General features: G+C 36.9%; 1 protein-coding gene across 5 annotated transcripts in view; it reads left to right on the top strand.

The window, feature by feature from the left end:
• wrd (Protein phosphatase regulatory B subunit well-rounded) overlaps positions 1-27,860 on the top strand; it is a 309,843-nt gene that overhangs the window by 36,213 nt on the left and 245,770 nt on the right. For 3 of the 5 annotated variants that reach the window (XM_069819093.1, XM_069819092.1, XM_069819097.1), the window contains exon 3: positions 27,569-27,646. The exons of the other annotated variants lie outside the window; for them this stretch is intronic. In XM_069819093.1, coding sequence (XP_069675194.1) covers positions 27,569-27,646 — 78 coding nt within the window. The remainder of the gene's footprint in view (positions 1-27,568; positions 27,647-27,860) is intronic. 5 annotated transcript variants of the gene reach the window in all.

Genomic DNA, 27,860 nt, shown 5'->3' with positions numbered 1-27,860 from the left:
TTAAAAAAGAAAATAAGTATTAACAGTTTTTTTAAATGATCCAGATCTTCCCTCCAGATTTCAGATGTATATCGTATCAACTGTCGTGCTTTGAGAAAACTAATTTGCATTCAACAGTTCAGTTCTGTTTCTTATGTTTAGCATGTAACATTAATGGCTAAATTCTGTCAGAATTTTAAGCAAAAGCTGCTTTTATGAAAACTGAAATTGTATTCAGCACAGTATGTGTGAAAATGCTTCTATTCCTTATTTAGCACTCCCATCCGTGTAGCTCTATTAGTAACGGAGACAGAAAACTGTTTTATTTCACTTATGTTTTCTTTCGCCCCACTTGAAGAGTAGAATGAGATAGTATTAATTATTTTAATGGAGTTACATTTGTACTTAAAACTATTCGGCTTTCATAATTAGGCCTAATTGTTACTGCTTTTTTTGATATTAAAGAAATTAAGTTAATATTATCTCCCTTTCATCCTTCTTCCTCCTTTTAAGTTTGAGGAATAGATTGCAAGATTCTCTGTTATATGACAGTCATGTTAAAATAATGCTTTCTATTAGGGTGCCGCCCGTCATTAGGTTCATTGACTAATACGCACCAATTTCGTCTCTTACATCATCCGTAGTGATAGCTGAATGTTAAACATCTCGACGTGCTAGACGTGTGGTTCTAGAGTAGACTGTTTGCATTCCAAATTTCTTCCTCCTTTTAACTTTTTTTTTGTTCACATATCACCATTGTATACTTATTTAGAAAGGAAGTCAGAAATGTGTAAATTCAAATCTTTGATCTCACTACTATTAGTTCGTGATGTCAACCGTTCACTTGTCGCCAGAGATGACGTAAGAGTTGCAATTGATACGTATTCAAGCAACTTAATGACGACACTTAAAGATTTTTTTATATGTCTGACCATGTATGCCCATAGCATACTTCGTGTGACGCAGACTATATGATTATACAGTACATATGATATTTAAATTAATAAATACTGCGTTTCTAGATCGCGGGTTAAAAAAATTAAACTAATTCTTTCTTCGTATGTACTGTATATATTCAGTGGCGTAGCCAGAAATTTAAGAGGGGGGAGCAAGTTTTGAGAACATCACTTGGCTTATTTGTCCATAACTTAGGACCTACTTGAAACATATTTCTTCTTCAGCGACAAGGATTAGGCCTATTGGCCTGTTCCGTCTTCAGAGTTGATGCCTTTCAACTATCTTAATCTGGGTCTTCCAACATTTCTCTTCCCCAGTGGTGTATAGTTTAGTAACAGTCGATTATTTTCCATTCTTGTTATATGTTGGTACTAATTTTGTTTCTGATTTGAATTTTTTTCACTAAGATCTTTACCACATGTGTTTGGGAGTTGCCCACAGGGAGAAGTACTTAGAATAAAACGTCACAACATCATACGTTCTATGATCGCAGATGCACTTCGATCCAAAAATCTAGACGTTCACGAGGAAGTTCATTGTATTGCTGATGGTGGAAGCAATCGTAGGATCGATATCATAGCTATAAATAGAAGTAAACAGACAGCCGAAATAATTGATCCTACAATCAGATTTGAAATCTCAGCCACTCAACCACCTGAAGTGAACGAAGAGAAAAAGAAAATCTACGAGCCCACGATTCAGTACCTATCGGCGAAATACAACATAGAAAAAATCACAGTTACCGGTCTCTTCTTCGGAGCGAGAGGCACCATTCCGAAAGCCTTTGTAAAGTGGAGAGAAAAATACAAGCTGACGAGAGATCTTCAAGATGCCAGCGTCATCACCATAATAAAATTTTCTGTAGCGATATTTCGTCAGCATCTTTATGGTGTACATTCAATTTAAATTATATTTGGTTCTGTTTTTTTTCTTATGTCTTAATCAATTTTGTCTGAAACCTGTTTATATAATTTTTCATTTAAAAATTTATTGTGAGCTATTCTGTGTCGCAGGGCAAACCCAAAATATTGGGTCAGACCAATAAATTAAATTAAAAATATTTAATTCTTGTCTAATATTCTCATTTCTCTGATGTCTAAAAGAGTGTAGCCAGCAACGCATCGGAGGAACTTCATTTCAATCGATTTAATTGTTCTTTTTGTTGTTCGATTCATTGACCAGTTTTGCAGCCATGTGTCAAACGTGGAACAGCTAATGTTTTTATAAAATTGTAATCGTATTGATCGTTGTTTTATGTCTTAGAGTTCGTCAAATAGTTCCGCACATTTGTTGAAATGTACTGAGTTTTATATTTAAATAATTTCTCTCATGTACGAAACGTTGCAACATATTTAAAAGACAATAATTATTGTTTAATGCTATAAAATTTTAAATCAATATAGACTCCCATAAAGTGTCATAAAGCAAAATCCATATCCGTCATTGCAGAGTGAATCAACAGACGCTGACCCTAAATAAATGTATTATTTTTGTGTTGAGAACGGCAGCTTCATATGTAATTTCTTTGAAAATCATCGGTCAATTTAAAACAAGTTGTCAGCAGGAATATAAAGGAGTTGTTATTCTGAATATTTGTCACTGTTAGTAGAAACAGTCAAACAATATTTTTCTTTCAGTGGTGCACTCGCAACGCCATTGGAGGATTGTTTCTTCATACTTTAAATCCAATATAATTTTTAAATATTTTTCGAAAAGGGGGGGGGGTTTCATCGCGGTGAACCCGTCCTCCCCCCCCGCCTCGCCACTGTGTAAGTGTATATATTGTAAATTGTGTGGAACGCGGATAAGTATTCTCGTGCTTAATTTCAGCATTCCTTGTCGCTCATTCAGCGTATGGCATGTGCTCGTAAATGATAACGTGCAAGAAAGGTTCGATAGTAACAGGCGAAAGGAAAGATGTTCCCAAAATTATGGAAGTAGGTACGTTACGATCTTAAGTGAAGGTATATCTTTATCGTGGTCTCATGGTTTACATGCTATCCGTTGAATCCAAGGTTCGCGGATTCAAATCCTGCCGAGGGCAATAAAATCCTTAGTGTGGCTTCCTCCTTGAGAATTTATCCCATGTCGTAGATTTACGGCATGTAAAAGAAGTCTTTCCCTGATAAAGAGCATCAGACAAAATTTGTCTGCCATTTTTCACCCACGATCTATTCCCACGTTGAATAGCCTTTACAGTTGAAAGTGTCGTTAAATAAACTAATAGCCTACTACGAAATTTCTGTGTAGCAGGGCGCATCGGGATGTTTCGAAATACAGGGTTGTTCAGAAGTCGGGACACTTTTGAAATCGTTGAAACTTTGTAAAAAAAATAAGGCTTTTTTAGTCTTATTAAAATAGAAACATTTCAGTTTCAAAATATTGCCGTATAGCGTTACGTAACTTGTTTTCAATTATTTAATTTCGATTTTTTTATTATCGTCCTACTCAAATGGGTAACGTCGACAAGTCAAAGAGTTACTTGGCTGTACCGCAAAATAAACATTTGCATATCTCCCTTGCAGTTGTTTTGTTTATTGTTATCCTATATGCGACAAGCTTGTAAGGTGAAGATAATACCTGAATTCTGATCTTAAACTCTCCCTTCACTGATCCAAATAACTCTGTCTGCATAACAATTGGCAAGGCGAGATACGAAACACGTTGAACGTGTGGTGAACGGTGTAAGCTTGAGTATCAAAGAGTTACCGATATTCTCCATTTGAATGGGATGATTCATTTCATTCATAGTGTTCTGCCACAGAACAGTCTTTCACTGCAAACCCAGCATTCTTCAGTCTGTCTTATTTTCGCCATTCCATATCAAAACTAGTCGGATGCTAAGAGAAGGCTTATAAATCTGAATTCTTTGTGGACTCTACATTATCGTTTGAAGGACATAGTAACTGCCATATTTGAATTTTATATTAACTTTTTTTTTTAATACAAATATTTTATAAGATGGCGGTAAATGTGAAATGATGTTGAAGAGGAAATAGAATAAGAAATTGACACAAACGAAATGAATTAGATGTCCATGCTATGACAGAAAAGAACCAATACAAATCTCCAATACAAAAAAAAAATACGCAGGCCACCAGCGTAGCTCAGGCGATAGGTGCGTTTGCCTGCTAATCCGGAGCTGCGCTTGGTCGTGAGTTCGATTCCCGGTTGGGAATTTTTTGAATGCCAGATAATCACATAGGCCTAGTGAATTCTATGTCTTATCTCGACATTTACCTATTCGCCGTTATCTATTCCATTCACGCTAACTAGCTTAATAGTTTATACGGCGTCGTTAAATTACCAATTAAAATAATATGCTGATGATCTAAAATATATTTTCATAATATATTTTATAAAAAGTTTACATCTTATCTCGCAGGAAGACCAATGGCTAATTGTGAAATCGGAATAGATAATCATAGACAAATCCTAGAAAGAGAAAAAAAAAGTACTGTTTTCGCCCAATTTTTATTGACTTCGCGCCATATAGTCTAAATTTCATTCACTTGTACAGGTCTGGAACGCGAACGGAAATATTGCTTAAAAGTTTAAAATTGCATGAGTTTGTGGCAACTTATTTTCGTATTATCTAATTAGTGCGCATTTTTCATTGTCAGACGCGAAGAAGAAGTGACCAGTACTATTTGAGTAGCTACCAGTCGCTTATATCAGGTGTCTTACAGGCCAGTCATTGCAGAAATGTCATCAAACTGGTTATGTAAAATAAATTATATTTATGTGAAATATAATATCTTTCGAAACATTTCCCGTCCTGTAAAATTCTCTCTTACTATTTTGCACGTAATTTGAGCCTTTATCATTCGCATGATTTAATATCTCGTCGTTTAAAACTTTTGAAATCCACATTAGTGTTTAGTGATCTCCGGCTTCTTAGCATTAAATAAAATAATTCCACAATGAAATAGTTCTTAATTTTGTGTTTGTCTGTTTTAATGGACACTTTTTGCATTGATTGATGAAATGTCTCTCGTTATGCAGTATTTAGGTTTATTTTACTTTTATTTATCTACTGCCATCTCTCCTCTCTGTTTTGTCTCTCTTGTTATGCTGTCTTGCAAGCCACTGCGACGTGGGAGAGGAATTTCATTTTCTGGTGGAGAATTTTAAACCAGCATTAGCTACGAATGCATGGCTCAAACATATACCTGATCAGTTGGCGTCCTCCCTGGCCGTAGGATTGGCACGAAAGCAAGACCGCGGCGGAGACATCACAGGACAGTCACAAACCAATGAACAAACACTCAGTCCCATGAAATGGAGATAAATCTCCGCCAACACCAAGAATCGAACCGCGGATCTTTTTGTTGGGAAGTATTATCGACAAAACCAAAACAGCAGATATGTAGCCCTACTTTTATTTCATTGTCATACATCAGTGCTGATTTTTTATTACAGTACGTTAATTTTTCGTTATTTTTTTCAATAAATTGGTTTACAGGTGTCTTGTTTTGAAATTCTTTTGATTTTCATGTTCAAGCAGAGAAATCAATTGCTTACACATGGCTTTAAAGCACCCGGAGGTTCATTGCCGCCCTCACATAGGCCCGCCATCGGTCCTTATTCGAGCAAGATTAATCCAGTCCCTACCATCATATCCCACGTCCTCAAATCCTTTTTAATATTATCCTCCGCCTCTATGTCTCGGTCTTCCCAAAGGTATTTTTCCTTCGGTCCACCAACTAACACTTTATATATATTTCTGGATTCATCCTTACGTGCTACATGTCCTGCCCATCTCTGACGTCTGGATTTAATTATGTTAGGTGAAGAATACAATTCGTATAGTTTTGCATTGTTTAAGTTTCTCCAATCTCCTGTAACTTCATTCCTCTTATCCCCAAATATTTTCCTAAGCACCTTATTTTCGAACGCCGTTAACCTCTGTTACTCTCTCAAAGTGAGAGTCTAAGTTTCACAACCATACACAACAACCGGTAATATAATTGTTTTATAAATTCTAACTTTCAGTTTTTTTTTAAAGCTAACTGGATGACAAAACCTTCTCAGCCGAATAATAATAGGCATTGCCCATATTTCTACTGCGTTTAATTTCCTGTCGAGTGTAATTTATATTTGTTACTGTTGCTCCAAGGTATTTGAATTTTTCCACCTTTTCAAAGGATAAATTTCCAATTTTTATATTTCCATTTAACACTATGTTCTGGTCACGAAACATAATCATATACTTATTTCCAATTCGCACTATGTTCTGGTCACGAAACATAATGATATACTTTGTTTTTTCGAGATTTACTTCTAATTACGTGCTTCAAGTAAAATTTCCATGCTTTTCTACTGTGTTTACTCGGAACATAAGATTTAATCCATTTTGAAACAATGCCTTAATTTCCAAGATCCAAAAATAAACATTTTGTTTAGCATCGCACGTTTGAGCTCTCCTTCAACTAGAATCCTACAGGATTTGCTCTCCATCCCTTTTCTCTACATATTTTGTAATTACGTGCGTGAGGTAGCAGCAGTTAGGAGTCAATTAGAGAGAGAGAGAGAGAGAGAGAGAGAGAGAGAGAGAGAGGTGGTAGAAAGGAGGAAAGAAAGAGAGAATATCGTAAAGATGCTTTGGTTTGTGTGGAATTTATTGAATCTTAGAATGAAATACAGTATATCTCTTACATATTGACATGTTATATTTTGTAATGTATTCGTTCATTTGACGCCTTGCTTTCCTAATGTACTCATTTTTAGATTATCGTGCCTAAGATTCTTACTTTTTCAGCAATAGACTCAGATAAAAGGGCGTTTATATGCGGTAAGAATGTGGAAGAAAGATGTCAGAAAGAACATTTTGATCTGTAAAGGATTCCGCTAGCAATTTGAGAATTATCAAAGTTATGACTTTAAACATAGAAAATTAGCAAAATAATAACGTTTAAAAATTGCGTCTGCAACCGGAAATTTTGTCAAAATTTAACAGAAAAAGACTTAACGGGTGTAAGTAGGGAGGAGGTTATGAGTGAAGAAGAAAAAAAAAAAGACCATAGGCCTAGGTAAAACCTACAATGGAGATGTGATTTTGTTGAACAAGATTTGGACCGCAGACATATATGTTTAGTGAAACGTATTTAATAAGTACAGTGCTCTCATTTTACGAGGAAACTTCGCATCATTCCGTCGCCGACTTACTTTGTGCTCTCGCGACCGCACCGTGAGAAGCCAGTTCTACAAAACATCCCAGCATTTATTTGCTTCTGAGAATTGTACCGGAACGGAACGTATGTGATGTGTGACATGCTTATGTATTAAGTAATCGATTGGAAAATGAAGTGTCGGCCTCGGTAGCGCAGTTGGTATAGCGCTGGCCTTCTGCGCTCGAGGTTGCGGGTTCGATCCCGGCCCAGGTCGATGGCATTTAAGTGTGTTTAAATGCGACAGGCTCATGTCAGTAGATTTACTGGTATGTAAAAGAACTCCTGCGGGACAAAAATTCCGGCACACCGGCGACGCTGATACAACCTCGGCAGTTGCGAGCGTCGTTAAATAAACCATAATTTGAATTTGGAAAATGAAGTATACGGTTGAACAGCGAATTTATTTGGTGAAATGTTATGTAAAAAGATAAATATAGAAGATGCTTTCGGAGATTTGCTCGTAAATATTCTGACTCTAGCGTTCCTACAAAATCTTGCGTTTCGAAGTTGATGAAAAAGTGGCGTACAACAGGTTCAATTTGTGATATACAGAGGAACCAGAAAAGACACGTTTTAACAGAAGATAAGCTTGGGGATATTCGGACGCGGTTAGAAGTTAGAAAATCTTAATCGTCTAGCCCAGGATACGAACATATCCATGGGGTTGGCCCACAAAGCGACCAGACAGCTGAAATTTCTACCATGTAAACAAAGGTTTGTGCAGGAACTTCACCAGACATATTTGCTGCAAGAATAAGGTTCTGTAATTGGTTTCGTGAAAGTATTTACAATGGAAATTTGGATCCACAGCTAATGTTTATGTCTGACGAGGCATGGTTCCATCTTTGTAGACGTAAATTCTCAGAATGTGCGAATGTGGTGTACTGAGAACCCGTATATTATACAGGAAGTGCCATTGCATCCTATTAAAATAGGGATATGGTGTACTGTAAGCGCTGCAGATAATTGGCCCTATATTTTTCGAAGACCGCATGAATTCAGATGTACGAGAACAATGTTGCGTCCATTTCTTAATGAACTGGTACAGGAAGAAAAGGATTACGGATATTTTCAACAGGATGGTGCCACAGCGCATACCGCTCATAATTCTGTAGACATTTTACATGCAGTTTTTGATGACCGGATTGTTAGTACAGGTTTATAGCCTCCTAGATCAACCGACCTCACTGTGATTATTATCTTTGGGGAAACTAGAAGGCAAAGTTTACCGAAATAATCCCTGTACTATAGAAGAACTGAAGACCGAAATAGCACGTGCAATACAGTCCGTTACCGAATCGGGATACAGAAAGTGGCAAATAATTTGTTTCAACGATGTGAGACATGTCTTACTGCGGAAGGTCATTTTCAATAGTGTCAAATGGTTAGTAATAAACGTGTATACATGTATTTTTAATAATAATTTAAATCGGTGGCCTTATTTTATTCTGTAGTTGCTATATGTCTTGATTTGCCGGTGGTAACCGAACACGCTCCCGCCGGTGCAAGCACGACACATGAAAGTGTACGGCGGGGTTCTGCTGTAATCTAGTTTCCTCGTAAAATGAGAGCACTGTAATATAACCAGCTGAACATTATCCAGCAACAGAAAGCATTTTGACTCATAAGGTTAATAGTGTCAATGATGATGCTGATATTAATTATTTTAAAAATTAGATTCTGTTTCGCGGTTTTTCTCGTGGAGAATTTTAAAACTGCATTACAAATTCACGGCTCAAATGGTGGTATTATTCGACTACAAATTCAGTGGATTCGGGTTCCATATTCGTTCGAGGGAGAGAGTGAAAAATTAAAAAATCGCAAGAAGGAGCATTCTGAAAGACATTGGAGCCACGGCACAGCAACTAAAATGAAGGTGGGGATGCCACGTAGCAATACTACAAGATGACAGATGGACATACACGGCGATAACATGGGACCCCAGGGTAGGGAAGAGAAGCAGAGGACGTCTCAAGCAGGGTTGGTCCGAAGTGAAGACCGTTTGTGGGAATACGTGGACGACTGCACGAGAGAGGATAGTGAGAGACAATGGTAGTGAAACCAAAGGATTGAACATGGTGAAAATTGTAAATGTGTGTAGGGTTTACATTTTAAGTGTAAATGATACGAAATTACACAGATATACACAATATTGTAGATTAAAACTGTTTAGTTTTAGGCGGTGCAAGCAAAAACAAAAGTGTGGTAGTAGAAAAAATAATTGATGCAAGAGGTTTATGGTTTAGATATTGATGAAGAAAAGGAAAAAAAAACGGACAATGGAAATATAGCTGTCAGAGCTGTAGCTTTAAGTAGCGTTAGGGATACCAAAAGACTGAAAACTGTAACACGGTTAGGCCTATACATGTATAAGGTTTATATTTCAGAAATTGTTAGTGAAACCGAAGGTCTGACAATAGCCAAGCTGCATAGAGTGTGAAGTTTGTGTGTGTGTGTGTGTGTGTGCGTGCGCGTGCGCGTGTGCGCGCGCGCGCGCGCAAAAGTGGGCTTAAGTTCTCTTACGGTCTGGCACACCATAAGAGAAAATTTGAGTCATCCTTCTACACTAGTAGGAGACTCTTGCCCTTCAGAGATTATCTCGGCTCATCATCATCATCATCATCATCATCATCATCATCATCATCAGGATGTAAAACTTGCTTGGAATGTTGCATTAAGAATCAACGGCGGATTTTTTTTTTTTGACGATGGTTGAGTTTGCATTCCTCGTGAACGCCCACCCGATCACGTTAACATGTTCGCGTCTGAGTGAGCACTGTCTACTTAAGACTGCAGTTCAATGTATTTCATTCAAGCTTTAATTTCGTAACCTTACAATTATTATGCGCAGCTATTTTTTTATATTCGTCTATATGCTTTGGAGTTGTGTGTGTGGAATTTGAGGGGAGGTTTAGACATGACCTCATTAACAGTTGCATTGTCGTTAAAGCGAGAATTAAAAAAGAGCGAAGATAAGTAAGAAAGGAAATGACTGGTATTTTACACGCATTTCTTTATTTGTTACAATTTGCGAGGTCGGGCAGTATGATCGTCGGATTAGAACTTTATCCATTATCTCGGTAAACATCTTTGATTGAAGCACCACCCATTTGTTTCCTAAACTCTTATCTTATAATGGGACCTAAGCTCAAGGATATGAAGGTCTCAATATGACGCCCATCCTAAATTAAGATAGGGATATCTATTAAACGAGACTGCTCGTAAATGCTCATGGAATGTTGGTTGATTGAGAGGTTGCTAGTACCCAAAAATATGATCAGTTAAAACGTTTCTGTACTGTGCTATAGGACATAGTGCATATTTGTATTTATTACTCCCACCAAAATTCTAACATAGACTATAATATTATGTAATTAATAATGTATGATAGCTGAAAATCGTTCTACCATGGATAAATATATAATAGGATGCGTAACTTATTGAGTTTGCCGTTTCACAGGAACAGAGGTTAACGGTGGTCGAGAATAAAGTGCTTAGGAAAATATTAGGGGTTAAGAGGAATGAAGTTACAGGAGAATGGAGAAACTTAAACAATGCAGAACTGCACGCATTGTATTTTTCACCTATCATAATTAGGAACATTAAATCCAGACGTCTGAGATGGGCAGGGGATATAACACGTTAGGGTGAATCCATAAATGTATATAGAGTATTAGTAGGTAGGCCGAAGGAAAAATACCTTTGGGGAGGCCGAGTCGTAGATAGGAGGATATTAAAATGGATTTGAGGATGCTAGGGACTGGATTAATCTTGCTCGGGATAGGGGCCGATGGCAGGCTTATGTGAGGGCGGTAATGAACCTCCAAACTCTGTAAAAGCCATAAGTGAGGAAGTATGTATGTGTAAGAGTTGGTAATGTCGTAGATTTATAAAGCTTTACTGCAGAGTCTTTCCTTGCTTTATGTTTAAGTGTGGGTTGTAATGTTCCTGCTATTTGGTTAAATGTATTTTATTACTTGTGTCGGCTTCAATTTGGAACTGTGATACATGTTCTATAGACACGTTATCCTGAGTTATTTTGGATCTGATTGGATATGTGTCTTGTAAGGCCATCATTTTTGTTTTTCGCTTATTTCCATTTTACATTCTTTGGCAACAGTGTTTTTTTTACAAGTCCTCTTAGTTTGTGGCCAATGAACTTCGATATTTGCAAACATCATACATAATTTAAATTATCGTTCTTAATACACGCTTGTTAGATATAGAAATTATTATAATTTTGTGTTACAAAATTGATGCAACAATTCACTGCCATGTCATCTGTACAACTACATTTACCAATATGCTGATGCAGAGGTTTCAGCACTGAATGCTGCTCATTATCGCATTACTGCCATTAGATATTAAGTTTCAATCGGGGTTATTTTTACTTCAAGGACTTGCCAAATAATCCCAGCATTTATAAACAAGTTTCGTATGTTACGAGTGCAACTCTCAAATCGATCTCGCGAGTGAAGTATATGAGGGGCTCACAACCAGAGTGGACCAAGTCCACCAGTGGTCAGTTTGTGGATTTAATACAATCTTGGATGAAGAAAACTTAGATATATTCATTGCCATAAAAAAACCTAATCCATAACTTATTTGTTACTCCACAGAGGGCAGCATTTCCTATGGAAGGTGAAGATTGCTAAGCATGAGCCAGGAACTTCAAGACTCAATTTCTCAAAATTATTCCAGAAGGACTTGGTCCACTCTGGTTGTGAACCCCTCATATGTCAGTTAGGGGTTCCACATGAAGTGGTTTAAATACTTGAAATATGGTACATGAAGCTTTTCACCGTATTTTGCCTTATTTTGTAAATTCGACGATTAATATATTAAAATATAATTATTTTATGTAGATTTCGCATCGTTGTGTTGCTTCGCACAAATCTGCACATCCTTTCCCATTTATATTAATTTGAAATTAAAATAACGTTAACAAAATATGTCTTCATTCAAGATCGCATTTTTTCAAAATAGCAACATTCGTACCGCCGAAGCAATCTCCATACTCTTAACGCATAGACGTAGCCTACACCAAGAATATTCAGAATGTAGTACTGTCTGTAACTTACATCTGCGTCTCACTCTCTGTAAAGAATTTTGTACCAGACTGTGAATTCATCCACTCCACTGTTATTGGCTGTTATGCTGCCTTCGCCGTGTTCTGGAATATTGGAAGCACTCATTTTCGGGGGTATATTTGAGCGTAGGTTTATAGGCACTTTACATGGTAAGGTTTTTCTGTGTTTGTCCCCAACTGTAAGACGAATGTGAGGAAATGTCATGGCGAATCCTCAGACACAGCAGTTGTCGATACTACTGCACATACTACGTCCAGTTGATACACCGTGTTAAATAATGGACGAAAATATGTTTTTGTTACTGTACTACTAATAAGGAAAACATTTCACTCACTAGTGATATTTTTAGCTGTGGAATAACGAAGAGTGACGGAGTTGCTAAATATTTTTGTAGATATTTCACGACTCTGGATGATGGACATTAAAATGACACCTAAGTAACCAAACCCCAACAGTTGCAACACTATTCTCTGCTCACGTGTTAAACGTCAGATTCTTTCTTTGACGGCATGCACTGTATCGCAAAATTGTTAAAAGCCCAGGCACTTTTTGTGATACAACATCACAAAGTGTAAATTGTAACGTAACCTCTGAAATTTAATCAGTATTTAAATTACACAGGTGACCAACTTACAAAGAAAGGTCATGCAGATGTCCCGTTATTGTGTACCTTACTCATGCGCGTCAGGTTATACATTTGAAAACAAAACAAAAAATGTCATATAAATTGTCTGTACGGCTTAGTTACAGAGATATGACAAAGAGAGGGCATACTTGAAAGATGTCGTTCCTGACCACGTAAATGTTTATTGTCGAAGTTTGTTGTATCATAAAGCTGTTCAAAATGCTCAGCATTACAACCGCAGTATAGATGTGTCCGTCTCTGCCATGAACTCTTTGACTTTGAAAGAAAAGAGAATTCCGAATCCCAGCACATACCTCCACAATTTATTCCCACAGCTACTCTAGAGTGGATGTCTTTCAGCATACTCCAGACCCATTAGATGGCCGAAAAACCAAAAATCACAGGGTGTGAAATCAGGTGATGTTGCCGGCCATAGAACAGGTCCATTCCTCTCAATCCATCGTCCTGAAAATTTCATGTCCAAATGTTTGGGGTAATGTGCAGCTCACATAGCAGCACATGAATTCATTCATGTCTCCCCAAAATAAGACTCATGTACGTAAGTACGTTCCCTGTTAGAATTCTCGTTGACAACCATTGTGAGGAACTCTGTAACTAAGCCGTTCAGACAATTAGTTCATATGTTTTTTTGTTTGCTTACTGGTGTATAACGCGATATAATTGTTTAAGATGCACAATAACGGGATACTCTATGCTAAATGGAGGTAAAGTGCTGGCAACCAATACAAAGTTCATGTTACGAGAATGAAGTAGTCAACTTTACAGGCGTTACTGTAGTTTGCTATTACCCATAAGTTATGCACTTAATTAGTAAGGTTCGGATAAAGTAGTTTTATTATATCAAGATAGACATTCTTGGCCCGTGCGTTTTGTTTACAAACATTAACTTGTTGTCGCGTGTCTCCCAGTCGACAGTAGTAACGACGTACTGTGTATTCAATTTCTTTCGGCTGTACTGTCCATTCGCTGATGTGGGGAGTGGGGAGCGTTCTTCTCAGCAGGTACAGTTTTGGCTAGTGGAAGGAGGTAGTGCTTACTTAGTCTGAAGGAAGTCAAGGTCCTATGCTATGTAGCTATACACCCTATCCTGATACAGCTACTTTATCCGAACCTTATTAATTATATTGACATTGATATGTAGTTTGCTTACTCGTGCTTGTTATGATAGTTTTATTTAATAGAAAGTCATTCTGTGTTGCTAATGTACAGGGACATCATTTTATTTTTACTTCAATTTTTATTGTACCTGAGTTTTTGAATGTACTTCACTCCCACCCCTTCTACTAATGAAGTTCCAACTCCACACAGAACCAAGACCGCAGATAGTAAGCAGTACTGAGTTACTGAGTATAGTACGTTCCAGAAATATGTTCGCGTTTTCCAGTGACGAAAGAGCTTTCAATATTGAATCATATTTTCGCACAGGTACTGTCCGTTTGCCTACGTCGCATCCCCATTTCCCCCACCTGCTTCTGCTCGCCCCTCTGTAAAAGCTGGGCTGTTTTAGCTCTTTTCTGAAAACATTAATTTCTGTTAGGAATTGGACGTTTACGTAATATTATACAGCTGTTTAATTTAACTTAAATAAAAGGGCCTCGTTACGTAATTAACTGTCACGTGATTTCCTCCCTTTCTACAATCCTGCGGCATAACCACTTGGACGGACAGTAGATAGCATGTCTGAGTAATTTTATATTTTCGGGTCGGGCAGAAGTGAAGATTGAATTCACAGTACGTAGAGTAGGTACAGAATTATTTCAGCATGAGTTACTAGTACGAAGAACGAAACTGGCAATTGGAATTAGATGCAATAGTCTATAGTGCGATAATATGCACAAAAGAACTGAAGCCTGTATCGAAATGAACGGCCACCATTTTCAAAATTGTGTTTAAATATTCATATTATGATTATTTTTCAATTTAACTTCTTTCTCTATATTGTACGCTAATGTGCTGTAGACAGTATAATATACATTGCATAATGAATACGTTCGCATGGATAACTCGCTTCGTGAGTAAAAACACTTATTCTTAATACAGTACTGTACTTTGATTAAAGAAAAACCTAATGAAAATTATCAAACTCAAAATCGCGATATTTCCTAGTTTACGTAAATGGATGAACTACTTTTCTTCCTTCCTATACCTAGTAGAGTGATTTGTGTTTTACGCCAGTATCATCGAACTCCAGTCGTGGAGGGGGGAGCAAGCGGTATTTCCGGTTCTCTAAAGGTATAGACAGGTTAATATTAAAAATGTTAGTAAAAATAAAATGATGTCCCTGTATAAGTTTAATAAAAATTCACACACCTAACGAAATCATTGGCATTTTATCTCGTAAAACATTACATAAACAGTAGTTTAATTCACAAATGGCTGAGATTTAATATCACTAGTCTTGAATTTTAATTGTTTCGTTTCGATTGCTCGTGCAGCGTTTATTTAGACATGTATCAAAACTATTCCATCTAGTCCTGTGGGTTGTTGATTTTTTAAAATAATTTTTTGTTAACTATAGTGGTTTGTGTCTGCAGACGCGAATTGGTCGTAGTATTAGCCTACCGGTACGAATTCATTATAGAGAGGATTTAGAACCCAATGGTTTATTGCATGAGCCCTGTAATCTGTCGTCATTACGGAAGCTATTGATAGTTGATAAAAATGGCGGCTGTGTTTGAATTTTATATTAATCAGGTTTTTACATAATAAACCGTATTATTTTATGAATGGAATAGTATTTCGTGTTTTTATGTACACATTATTTTTAACGATATCTTCGTTTTAAAATAGCATCTTTAGTCACTTCATCTTACGGGAAATTGTGGCTCACTTCACACTCTTAATTATTTCGGCCTTGCATAGAAGCTAGACAGAAGTTTTAACATATTGAAAGCTCCTGCATTTATTTTAAGACATTAATTACATCGTCGTTTAGGAAACTCGCAGTCAATAAATTGCATTGAACTGCTATTTATTAAATTATATGAACCATTTTGTATGTTGTTTATATATTGTATGTATGTATTTATTCACATTGCAAATGGGTATATACCCGGTGGCAATGGTAACTAATTACACTCAATAATGACAATAATAAACACAATTAATAAAAAATACAATTAATAATAAATTAATAATAATACTAATAATAATTAATAGCAATAATAATAACAGGGAGCATCCTAAATTAAATGAAGCACGATCACTTAAAATAACATTTAAAGTAAATCTAATTTGTATCTTAATCCTAAGTTCGAACTAAAACCACGAGTATGATATGTTCATACCTGCACAAGTACCTTTCAGCGCTACACTCATTTCGCTGACAACTCACTTATTGCACTGGAACTACAACACATTCCACTGATTCTATGATTTCACTGATTCTGTAAACATTGGCATTAATACAAAGATTGTTTATTATTATTATTATTATTATTATTATTATTATTATTATTATTATTATTATTATTATTATTATTATTATTATTATTCGCAGATTAAATATGGGAAATGCCTGTTATTATTCGGTTGAGAATCTTTTGTCATCCAGTCTGCTCTCAAAAAAGCTGAAAGTTTCTTCTGTATGGTTGTGAAACTTGGATTTTCACTTTGAGAAGGGAACAGAGGTTAAGGGTGTTCAAGAACAGAGGTTAAGGATGTTCGAGAATAAGGTGCTTAGGAAAATATTTGGAGCTAAGAGGGGTGTAGTCACAGAAAAATGGAGAAAGCTACACAACGTAGAACTGCATGCATTTTATTCTTTACCTAACATAGATTATCCAACAAATCTCATACTTAAAGATTTCGAAGTTTTTGACATCAAAAAGAATTACAAATATATATTATTAAAAAAATAAAACCAAATATTCGTCAAATTATCATACTTATTCTACAAGAAGATATGCTATTTCTCTCCCACTAATTGGCTGCTACTCACTATCATTGCCACTATCTCTACTTCCATTGCCATTGTATAGTTCTCGCGATCGTTCTTGGCAATGAAAATTAGCAATACAAGGCTAGAAGGAAATTATCAGAACAGTGCAACATCAATCAAGTCATGCACCATTATTGGAGGAATAAAAATACTTAAAATTAATTGAATGACACGGTTTCCTTTACATGTCTTTCATTCTTTTAACTGTCAACATAACATTACTTCCTAAGTTATCACTTTTTCGCAGACTGAACTGTCGAGACATGACTGTGATCAATAAACACCACTTTAATGTATAGTCATTCGTAAATAATAGTTGATAGAAAAGGAAATAAGCTTGAAAATATGCCTGACAGTTTTAGGCCTCATTTGCATTGCAAATTTAAACTAAACTTAACGTTGACATAAAAGCTAGAAACACGCCATTAACTGTTACCAATTATAATAGGCTTATGTAGACGTAAAATTACGACATAAACGAATTCAGGCAATCAAAAGACAGAAGTGACGCGGTACTGAAAGATCGAAATTCGAATCTAAGTATAGGATTAACATACCATCGTATTTCTGAACACGTTTTTCACCTTTAAATATACAATGAACCAAATAGCACTTCAAAATATATTTAAAATGTCATAATGAGTACCCATACTCCATGACACAAAACGTCAACAAAGCTTCTTCCCACGGCATCATAACGCAATCGATTCTTCCCCACAATCGAGCTCAGTAATCGACAGTATGATTTCAGAACCGGTAGAATTGGTTATTTGTTACTTAAAGGTTCCTCGCGACATCTGAGTTTTCCTTGCTCATACTTATGGCTTTTAAGGAACGCGGATGTTCATTGCCGCCCTTACATAAGCCCGTCATGGTCCCTATCCTGAGCAAGACTAATCCAGTCTACCATCACATTCCACCTCTCTCAAATCCATTTTAATATTATCCTCCTATCTACGTATTGGCCTTCCCAAAAGTCTTATTCCCTCCGGCCTCCCAACTAACACTCTATATGCATTTCTGGATTCGCCCATACGTGCTACATGCAATTGTATTATGTAACTTTCTCCATTCTCCTGTAACTTCATACCTCTTAGCCCCAAATATTTTCCTAAGAATTTTATTCTCAAACTCACTTAACCTCTGTTCTTCTCTCAAAGTGAGAGTTCAAGTTTCACTGCCATACAAAAGAGCCGGTAATATAATTGTTTTATAAATTCTAACTTTCAGTTTTTTTGAGAGCAGACTGGATAATGAAAGCTTCTCAACCGAATAATAGCAGCCATTTTCCATGTTCTGCGTTTAATTTCCTCCCGAGCATCATTTATATTTATTACTGATGCTCCAAGATATTTGAATTTTTCCACCTCTTCAAAGGATAAATTTCCAATTTCTATAATTCCATTTCGTACAATATTCTCGTCACGAGACATAATCATATACTTTCCTTGCTTGTATTGAATTAAATTGAATTTCGGGAGGAGGTACTACGATCCACCACTGCGATCTTTCAAAATCTGTTGCGCTAACCTTCAAGCTAGACGCATTTCCAAACCCACACCGGCTGACTACACTAACTTTCGCTACGTACCCAGGTTTCGAGCAGGTAATCCCCCTCGTTTCTAAGCCAGCCCTCTCCGTGCGTTGCCAGCCGACATTCGGGGAATGCTAGGGAATAATGATGCAGAATATGGGGAAAAGAGAGAAACCCGAAGAAAACCCAACTGCAATCTTACCCGCCACAAGTGTCAATATGGACTCGAACTCTGTGTGACCACTCAGCCACCGCAAGGACCCTTGCTCATGTGAACATTAAAGTTCCTTTGTGAATGTAGTATTTAGTGATCTCTCACCGACGAGATCTGTATTATGTGACGTGTTTGCTTGAAATGAGGACTGAGATTACTTTCATCCAGGTTGGAGTGGACCCACAGTGTCATAAGCCAAGAACTGTTGCGGAAAGAGTACCAGTCTTCTTCCTCCACCTCGTAGATTTGCAGATATGTTCCAGATTTGTGTGTAGGTTGCAAGCCATTTCTTTTGTATAGTCTACTGAGTGTTTATAAAGTACCTCTTCAGTCAAAATACACGTGCGGGATATCAGTACATGTGATCAGAGATTGAATAATGTTGATATTAATTATTGTTCTCAGCAAAAATACATCACAAGGTCAAAACTGGTATAAGTGTACATTTATCAAGTTTGACCTGCTTTATTCATTTGATACCAGATAATGAAACTGATGCAAGTATATCGGAGCTTAAAGCCGTATTCAAGAACGTCACTTCAACTTCACTTCGTCTTAACTTCCTCAAGTCAGATGTTAGGTCATTATATAGTGCCGGATCCGTATTCAGAGACAATACTGTCTTATCTTTCCCTTGACTAAGTCAAATGTAGGGAAAAAATGAGCGAGTTTGGCGTTCGACGTCGTCATATAATGACATATAGTGCTTTCAGCTCACAGCTGCTCCATGGGGAAAGTGCGAAAATCATTGTACATCAGATACATTTCGTTTAAAACCTGTTATTAAAAAGAAATGAATTGATATGGAAGGAACCGCATATGAAGGTGTAGGCCTACCTCAAAGAACTTACTTACACATATTATAGACATGGTGGAGAAAACGTAATCTGACATCTTAGAGGTTTCGTTAAAGAAGAAGAAATGACACTAAACATAGAACACAAAAATTATAAGTAATACATACAATATGAAGTACTTGAAAATTAAAGTAGCGTCTTAGCCTTACGTTGAATAAAGTATATTACTATAAATTATTGTTTGTATGCATCTGAAGTCTGACTAGTGTAATATGTAGCTAGTCAGTGATGTATGCAATGGAGAGGAAAGGAACTGGCCAACCTACCCCATTGTCTCCGGGCCTAGTTGGCTCATAAGTGGTGCCTTCTTGGTATTACTTGTGAGGTATCCCCCCCTCCCTTGGTATTATAAGTTGTAATAATCCCTCTTGATAGCAGGAGGGTTAACATAGTGGAAGAAAAAATAACTTTATCTGCCTCCATGAGAAATGTTTGCTTGTAAGAGGAAGGCGGAAAATGAAAGATTTTAAAATTCTGGTTTGGAGTTAAAAGACCTGTCACAGCACAGAGACCTATGGATGAATGATTTCTAGTATCGAACAGTTAGTTTTGGACGTGCCGTGTCTGTGTACAAGCGAATTCCCGTAGACTACTGAACGATTTTGTTGGTATTCAGAATCTGTGAATTAGTTTACATTTGATTTAATGACACCTGGTAACCGCTAGACCACAAAGGACGATTTATGAGGGTTACGTAGGGTTCTTCGTGTGGGTGTTGACTGAGTCCGCGTATGAGTCATCGTCTGCCCCAGAACAGATTTTGTTTAGACCGTAAGGAAAGACCACTAGTAACGTGAGGATGTGCCAACGTTTAAATATTTAATGGCGGCTAAACTTGGCCTGTGGGAGCGTCCCAGGTGCGATTCGCTCTGCCAAATGCGTAGCATGAGATGCGTATTGGCTCATTGTTTGCTGACATAATATGTTACTGTCAAGTTGTTCGGGATTTATATCCCCGCCCAATTCGTAAAGTAAATCTGTTGTGTAATATGTTGGGTGACACATCCGTTGATTAGATTTGTATTTGTACAGCCGAAAGGAAACAGAAATGGTTATGGAATTTTAGGTTAATCACTGTGAAACGAGAACGAAGCAGTAGGCTGCTAAGTTCCGAGTTCTGCGTACCTGACATTTGTGAAGGACCACGCTGGCATAACTGCCGATGTAAGAAATTATTTACTCCTTACTGACACTTGATCTCGAATTATGTAGTTGCGATCAAATATATAAGAGGATCTTCTCTAAATACAGGGTGATTCAGAAGGTTGCGCACAAACTTAAGGAGTTTATAGAGGAGTCGAAATACAACAACTTTAGAATAGCAACTTATGGTCTAGGAAATAATCGTGGGTCAGTGCAAACCAGGGAATGTCAGGAACCACACAATGAACATTCACACATTTAAGTTACGCAAAGATAATGTTTACTCAACACTTTTTTTTACAAAGGTTATTCAAATTGGCGACCACCACATTCAATACAGGCATAACATCGTCATAGGAAATTCTAGCGCACTTTACCAAGTACTGTTATTGCAAGTTATCTTGAACCTTACATCCCCTAAGTCTGTCTTTGGAACTGCTCGGTACGGCATGTACTCATCAACGTAACGACACGGCAAGGATGCCCCTCCCTCGGGTAACGTGACTCTTTTCAGAAAACATTGGTTCTTTTACCTTACGGCTCTCTACTGTAAAAGAACTTGGTTCAGTACAGACATCATCTTCTCTCGATACTCCGGTTTTGAGAGGAAAACATAGTTTCGTAGCAAGCTTTAATTAACCTGTAATGAGTAAATATTTAAATATAATCGTGTGCACACTCCTCTCTCATCCGTGCAATTAGCGGAGTTACTACAGCTATTTCTCTACATTATATAGGCCTGCATGACTTACACCTTAAGCTAATATGTACATATTCTTATAACAATATTTTACAGGCTTATTAATTTGAATTTACATTAATTTACAATTATACACAATCCATATCCCTATCATTGCTGCCATCATCGCTTGGCCCAAAATTAATTATTTCGTCAATGGTATCATCCATTCGGAATCATCTTCTTAATCGTAGGTACTACTTTCTGAACAAGATAGAATTGAATCCTCTAGATTCAAAACCCTCTAAAGACCATTTCGTTTATAATTGATTTATGCCCACATATTGCTTACTAAGAATGAATTCGAATAATTTGTATAGTTTTAATGCAAAAAGTCACTAAATTTAAAGCAAAAAGTTTGTTAAAAGTCACTGTTAGGTTGAAAATTTCCTCTATTTGCCACCAGTTATTGTTAAAATTCTTCAATTTGCGGAAGTGGATATAGGGGATTTTGAATCTATAGGATTCAATTCTTCGATTGTATCCCGAATAACAGGTTGATCGAAGTCGTCCACTTCAACTTTACACAAGTCTAATTCTGGAATGAAATACTATGTTTAGTAGAACTATAAGAAAATAATAACTTGCAATAGTAATTCATTATGTTGCTCACAGTACACACAGTATTGTACATAACTATTATAGCAATAATTTCTAAACATTACATACCTATTCTTTCCCGGAGAGGTTCATTCGGTTGTAATTCAGTATTATTTTTAATTCTCTTCACGGAACTAATACTGTTGCCAGACTATTTAGCCGCTCTCTCATATTCCTTAGGAAGAGGTTCCAGCAAATATTTGTTTAATTTTTCCTCCTCGCAACGCTTAATTTTATTATATTTGCGATAATTTCTCTTTCTCGGCTATGGATAACAGCGTTACTTTTTCTCCGCGGTGGTGTGATTTCACCATAATTACTACCCTGTGGTTGCTGCTCCATGGTAACACTTCTGGTACGCAGTGAAGGAAATAGTACTATGTTTCTTGACAAGAGATTATGCTGCGGAGCATGCACAAACAACTAAGTTGGCTCCACCCACGTTACGCGCTTCCTTCCCTCTGCCCCTCTGTCCCCGCTCAGGAGGTTCAAGATAACTTGCAATAACAGTACATCACGCATCTCACGAACCTCATCAAATGCTGCAAGTATCTTGATCGGGAGCTGGTGTCTCGTATACGAGGGTTTTGGTATGTCCTCAGAAGAAGAAATCAAGAGGCGTCAGATCAGTGGAGCTCGATGACCAATCAATTGGTCCTTCCCTTCCGATCCAACGCCCGGGATGTGTCATTTAGTATGTCACGTACTTCAAGAGAAAAGTGTGCAGGTGCTTCGTCTAGTTGCATCTACATCTGACGACGGACGATAAGTGGTACGTTCTCTAATAGTTCTTGAAGAACATCTCGTATGAAGACCTTGTACCTCACCCCATTCAAACGTGGTGGCAGAGAAACGTAATCATTTCATAGTGTATCGAACCAAGTGCCTCATCGCCATGTAAGCTTACATCTGCAATGTAGTTCCTGACATTCCAAAGCGTGCACTGACCCAGGATTACTTTCTAGACCGTAAGTTCCTATTCGAAACTTGTATTTCGACCCCTCTATAAGCTCCTTAAGTTTGTGCGCAACCTATTGAATCACCTTGTATATTCATATGTATTTGTGAATGTTACCTGCCAATCTTTTCAGAGAAGTGCCAATTATTTTTTATGCTCGACCATGCCGAAATGTAGTAATTATACACCTGGTAGTAGCCCTTTAATGGACCTCATTAAAGTATACCTATTCATTATAGTTCAGTTGTTCAGCCAATGAGAACTCACCATTGTACCATTATAAAACCGCAAGTATAGATTATTCTCGGATATGCAGTCGAAAGACAACTAGCGAAACGTCATGGAGGCTGGAAATCCAATACTGTCGCAGAAGGTTATGTTCTGTTACTATAATAATTAGCGTTAATTGTAAATAATATTCAAATAAATTCAATTTGTCATCTCGTTTTTCAATTCTAAATCAATTTCCAGCTTATATAAAGATTAATGTTCATGTTAGTCTCTAGATTATTTCAAGGTCAATGCCATTATTGTTCCTCGGAAAAAAAACAATACTTTCGCGTCTGCGCACATCTCACAATTTACAAGGTCAGTTCCGCTCCTCACTTAGATAACCATAACATGAATACTTATGAAAAATTTCAAGTTAGAAATATGGTCGAGCATGAAAAGTCGTATGAAACTTGCCTATAATGGTAATTAAGAGGCTCGTATGAAAATTATGAAATTCGCTTGCGCTCGTTTCATAAACAAACATTCTCGCGTCTTAATTACTACCATTATAGGCTCGTTGCATAATGTACTATTTTCACTTGGGCTTGTATTGTAACATTCTGCTGGTAATTATTGCCGCTTTCATTCGTGAGATTTGTGGCGTTTTTGTTTTATTTTGTAAAACATTTCGTGACCCCCCTCAGCTACTTACACGACACCCCTAGAAGGTCGCAACCCACACTTTATATATATATATATATATATATATATATATATGTAGGTACATCTATTATCAGGCAGTACATTGTTTGTATACATTTGAAGCCTGATTAGCGTAATATGTAGCTAGTCGGCGATGTATGCAATGGAGGGGGAAAGGAACTGCCACCCTACCAGATTATCTCCTGGCCTATCTGCCTTCTTAAGTGGAGTCATATTGGTATCACTTGTGAGGTTCAGACCTGTCTTCGGACAGTTGACTAAACAACAACTATATATATATATTGCATTATCACGATACTTCACTTTATACTTCGTAGGTGTATAACCAGAAAGTAAAATTGCATCATAGACTAGGTACTAAAGACGTAAAAATTAGTCCTGTTGAATTGTAACTGTTACTCATATTCGATGGCAGTTAAATTATTCTGTAATTCAATAACCTAGGTTTTGGTGTGAGTTATTTAGCTTCTCAATTTTCTGATTTTTTTGCACATACATTTCATATATTTTTCACTATACTGAATGAGAATGTTTTACGTGCTGAAACCAAACAGGCGATACAAGTTGAACCTCAAGGCTTGTTAAAGGTGTCCAAACATTACAAATACGTGACACCTTTCAATGCAGATTGTAAATGGCATGGAACTCAAGGTCGCTTCGTTACATTGTGTGTGCTTTCCCGGTCACTGTGTCATGCGACAAACACTCTTTCCTCCCCACTTCTGTCTGTCTGTCTGTCTGTATTTATGGGGTGAAGCTATGTAAGTCTATGTGCAGAGAATATTTTCGCGACATTAGATTGTGAATAAGCTTTCAGACACATTATTATGACAGAAAATTTCAATAATCTTTGTAATTTAAATTATGTCCGACACATACATACAGAGCAGCATCTAACAACCGTTTTTGGGCTATGTAAGCTTATTTTCGAAGAGACTATAGCATGATTGATAACGCATCAATTGTGAAATCAGAGTTGGAAAGAAAACCAACGTATTCGGAGGACACCTACAGAAAAAAAAAATCTAGCAATTTGTTAATAATCTAATCCGAATTCATTTGGTGGGTAACCGGAACCCGGTAAAGCTACAGCTGACTTTTCGGGGTCGCTGATTTTGATGATTGTCTTTAGGGTGTTATAATAATGAACACCAAAGCAGAAATCTTACCAGTAAACATTGGTTAAACTGGGAATATGTTATATATCCTCAGAAATTAACTGAAAGATGTCCTCGGGATACACAGCATCATGGACTTGCAGAAAACACTGTATTGAAACTACGCATATTTTATGTAACTGTGTGGTGTAAAATTAGTTTGCATTAGTCACTGAAGATTGTATATAAATGTGTTTTTGTAAATATTTATAGATTTTATCGTAAAGATTTCTGGGCATTATAACTGTCACGAGTAAATTATGCTCTATTATTATTATTATTATTATTATTATTATTATTATTATTATTATTATTATTATGAAGTTAAATTGTTAGGAATTTGATTTTGTGGTTATTTTACCTCTATTTCGATTGTTATTTTTATCATGATTTCGGGTCCACACCTGTGGAGTAACGGTTAACGCGTCTGGCCGCGAAACCAGGTGGCTCAGGTTCGATTCCCTGTCGGGGAAAGTTACCTGGTTGAGGGTTTTTCCGGGGTTTTCCCTCAACCCAATATGAGCAAATGCTGGGTAACTATCGGTGCTGGACCCCGGATTTATTTCATCGGCATTATCACGCTAAATAACCTAAGATGTTGATAAAGCGTCTTAAAATAACGTGCTTAAGAATCATGATTTCGGTGAATATTTCGTGGAAATCTGTGAAAGTTTTGGTTAATATTTTGTAAAAACATCAGTTAGGATTCGCCATACAAAATTAATATTATGTAAAATATGTAGAAATTCATTCACCAATTTTCATTGGTTTACATTTCCTGACACTATTCTTGCTAAGTAGGCCAACTTCCTGTCATTGATTAACATCAAACAATATTGAAATGTACTGTGACCAATCCACAAACCGGGACGAATTCAGACTGATCCCAGGCAGCAAATCTTACGCCGGTTTACAGCACTTACCTATCCTGCTCTTAAATGTAAATGCTGGGAATAGTTTCAACATTTGAACATGACAAACGAACTCGCCGATCACATAAGATGTCTTTATATGTCGAAAATCCTCTCTCACTATCAGTGTTTAAGACAGAAAACTACAGCACTAGAAGACATATCGAATAAAACTTTTAATTCTCGTCTGATTCAAAGAACATATAAATTAGAACTAGTTTGCAAACTCCTCGATCTCTGCAGGATCATTAGACAACGAAGACAACGAAATTCAATTTTTTTTTTTTTAATTTTATTTGAAAGGATTACTTGTTTTCAAGTACGTACTAATTTCGTGACTATGAGGCTGTTTCATTGAAGCCATTAGATTTCGCGACATTTCGTGGTTAAATATCATTCATTCATTTTCTAGATTACCTTCCCCGAGATTTGACTTTTTTAGAATACAATTAAGTTGTCAAACATTTCGTGTACGAAGTGAATGAGCTAGGTAGACTTGCTGCGCTCACCATCAGCAACAAGGCATAAGTGACGTTATGAAATCGACAATAATTGCAGTGACTATTATACTTTTAAGCCTTAGTTTTTCTGAACCGACGTATGCGACGTGCGAGGCCCGCCTCGCACAAATCCGGACTACATGAGAGATAGTGACTGGTTTCTCCAACTGCGAGATGCGAGGTCTGCGCACCTCGCAGCCATAGAAACCACTCACCATCTCTTGTGTAGTCCAGATTTGTGCGAGGCGGGCCTCGCACCTCGCACGTCGCATGCGTCGGTTCAGAAAAACCAAGGCTTTACTGCGCCATACTACTTTTGACCAATGAAACGGTACGAAAGGACGTGTTTCAACCTATCATGTCTATTTATCGCTACAGTGTTATCAATTTTATAGCATTTGTTTATTTTATCATTTCCATAGCATTTGTTTGTTTTTATCACTTCCCTGGCATTTGTTTCTTTGTTTGTCAACATTTAAAACTGTAAATTCGTTACTGCACTATAAAACATGGTTTTCGATCATTTGTTTCTCGCATAGATAGTCGACTGAAAATGACAGTTCCGTTCAAACGTTTCGGTGAAAGTAACATTAATGAAATAGAATTTTAGTAAGTCAATTAATACCTATTTTATTGTATTAGAGTACTTTATTTCTTCTAATCTTTATAGACTTTCTTCTATTTTTATCACCTTCCTATCATTTGTTTCTTCGTTTGCCAACATTTCAAACTACAAATTCTTTACGGTACTATAAAACGTGCTTTGCGATCGTCATTTGTTTCCCGCGTAGACATTCGACTGAAAATGGCGGCTCCATTCAAACGTTTTGGTGAAGCTAACAGTTAAATAGAATTTTAGTAAGTCCATTAATATTTTATTGTATTACAATACTTTATTTCTTCTAATCTTTATATACTTTCTTCTAATCGTGTAAGAATCAATTAAATTCTACTCGAGTTTTGTTTTCTCTAGATAAATCAAAGCCTCTAGTAAGATTACTGTTGATAAATGACTCTGATTGGTTGAAATTTAACAGATTATTATATTTCGTTGATGAAATGATATGTGAACGAAGTAGTCTTGTGTATACAGTTGAGTGTACTCTATAAAACCGAAAATGTGTAATTAGCTAATTCCATATTTGTGCTGTGTGTGTTCGAGACATAATAATAGGCTAGTAATAATAGCCTATTAATAATAAAAATCTAGTAATAAATCTCTCGTCTGTTCAAGCGATGTGAAGATCCCACTTCGTGCTGTCAGTCACATACTCTCATGGAAGATGATGAATTGTGGCGACAAAGGAAACGGGTATGTCTCTAGAACACCTGATTCTTAACATCATCGTCCACTTCAAATTTCACTTGGGTTGCCGGAATTTCGACACGGTTCACCAACATAGAAATCCGACGCCCTAGCGTCCCACTACCTCAAATAACATTAATTGCATTCGTCTGTAACCTCTACCAATGTGGTACGGAATTTGGTTTGGTCGGTGCATTTTATATTTGATCTGTCCACTCGG

The sequence above is a fragment of the Periplaneta americana genome, chromosome 2 (genome assembly GCF_040183065.1).
Source record: "Periplaneta americana isolate PAMFEO1 chromosome 2, P.americana_PAMFEO1_priV1, whole genome shotgun sequence".
Lineage (NCBI taxonomy): Eukaryota > Metazoa > Arthropoda > Insecta > Blattodea > Blattidae > Periplaneta > Periplaneta americana.
The sequence above is the reverse complement of the archived record's forward strand: the minus strand, read 5'-3'. Positions and strand labels throughout refer to the sequence as shown.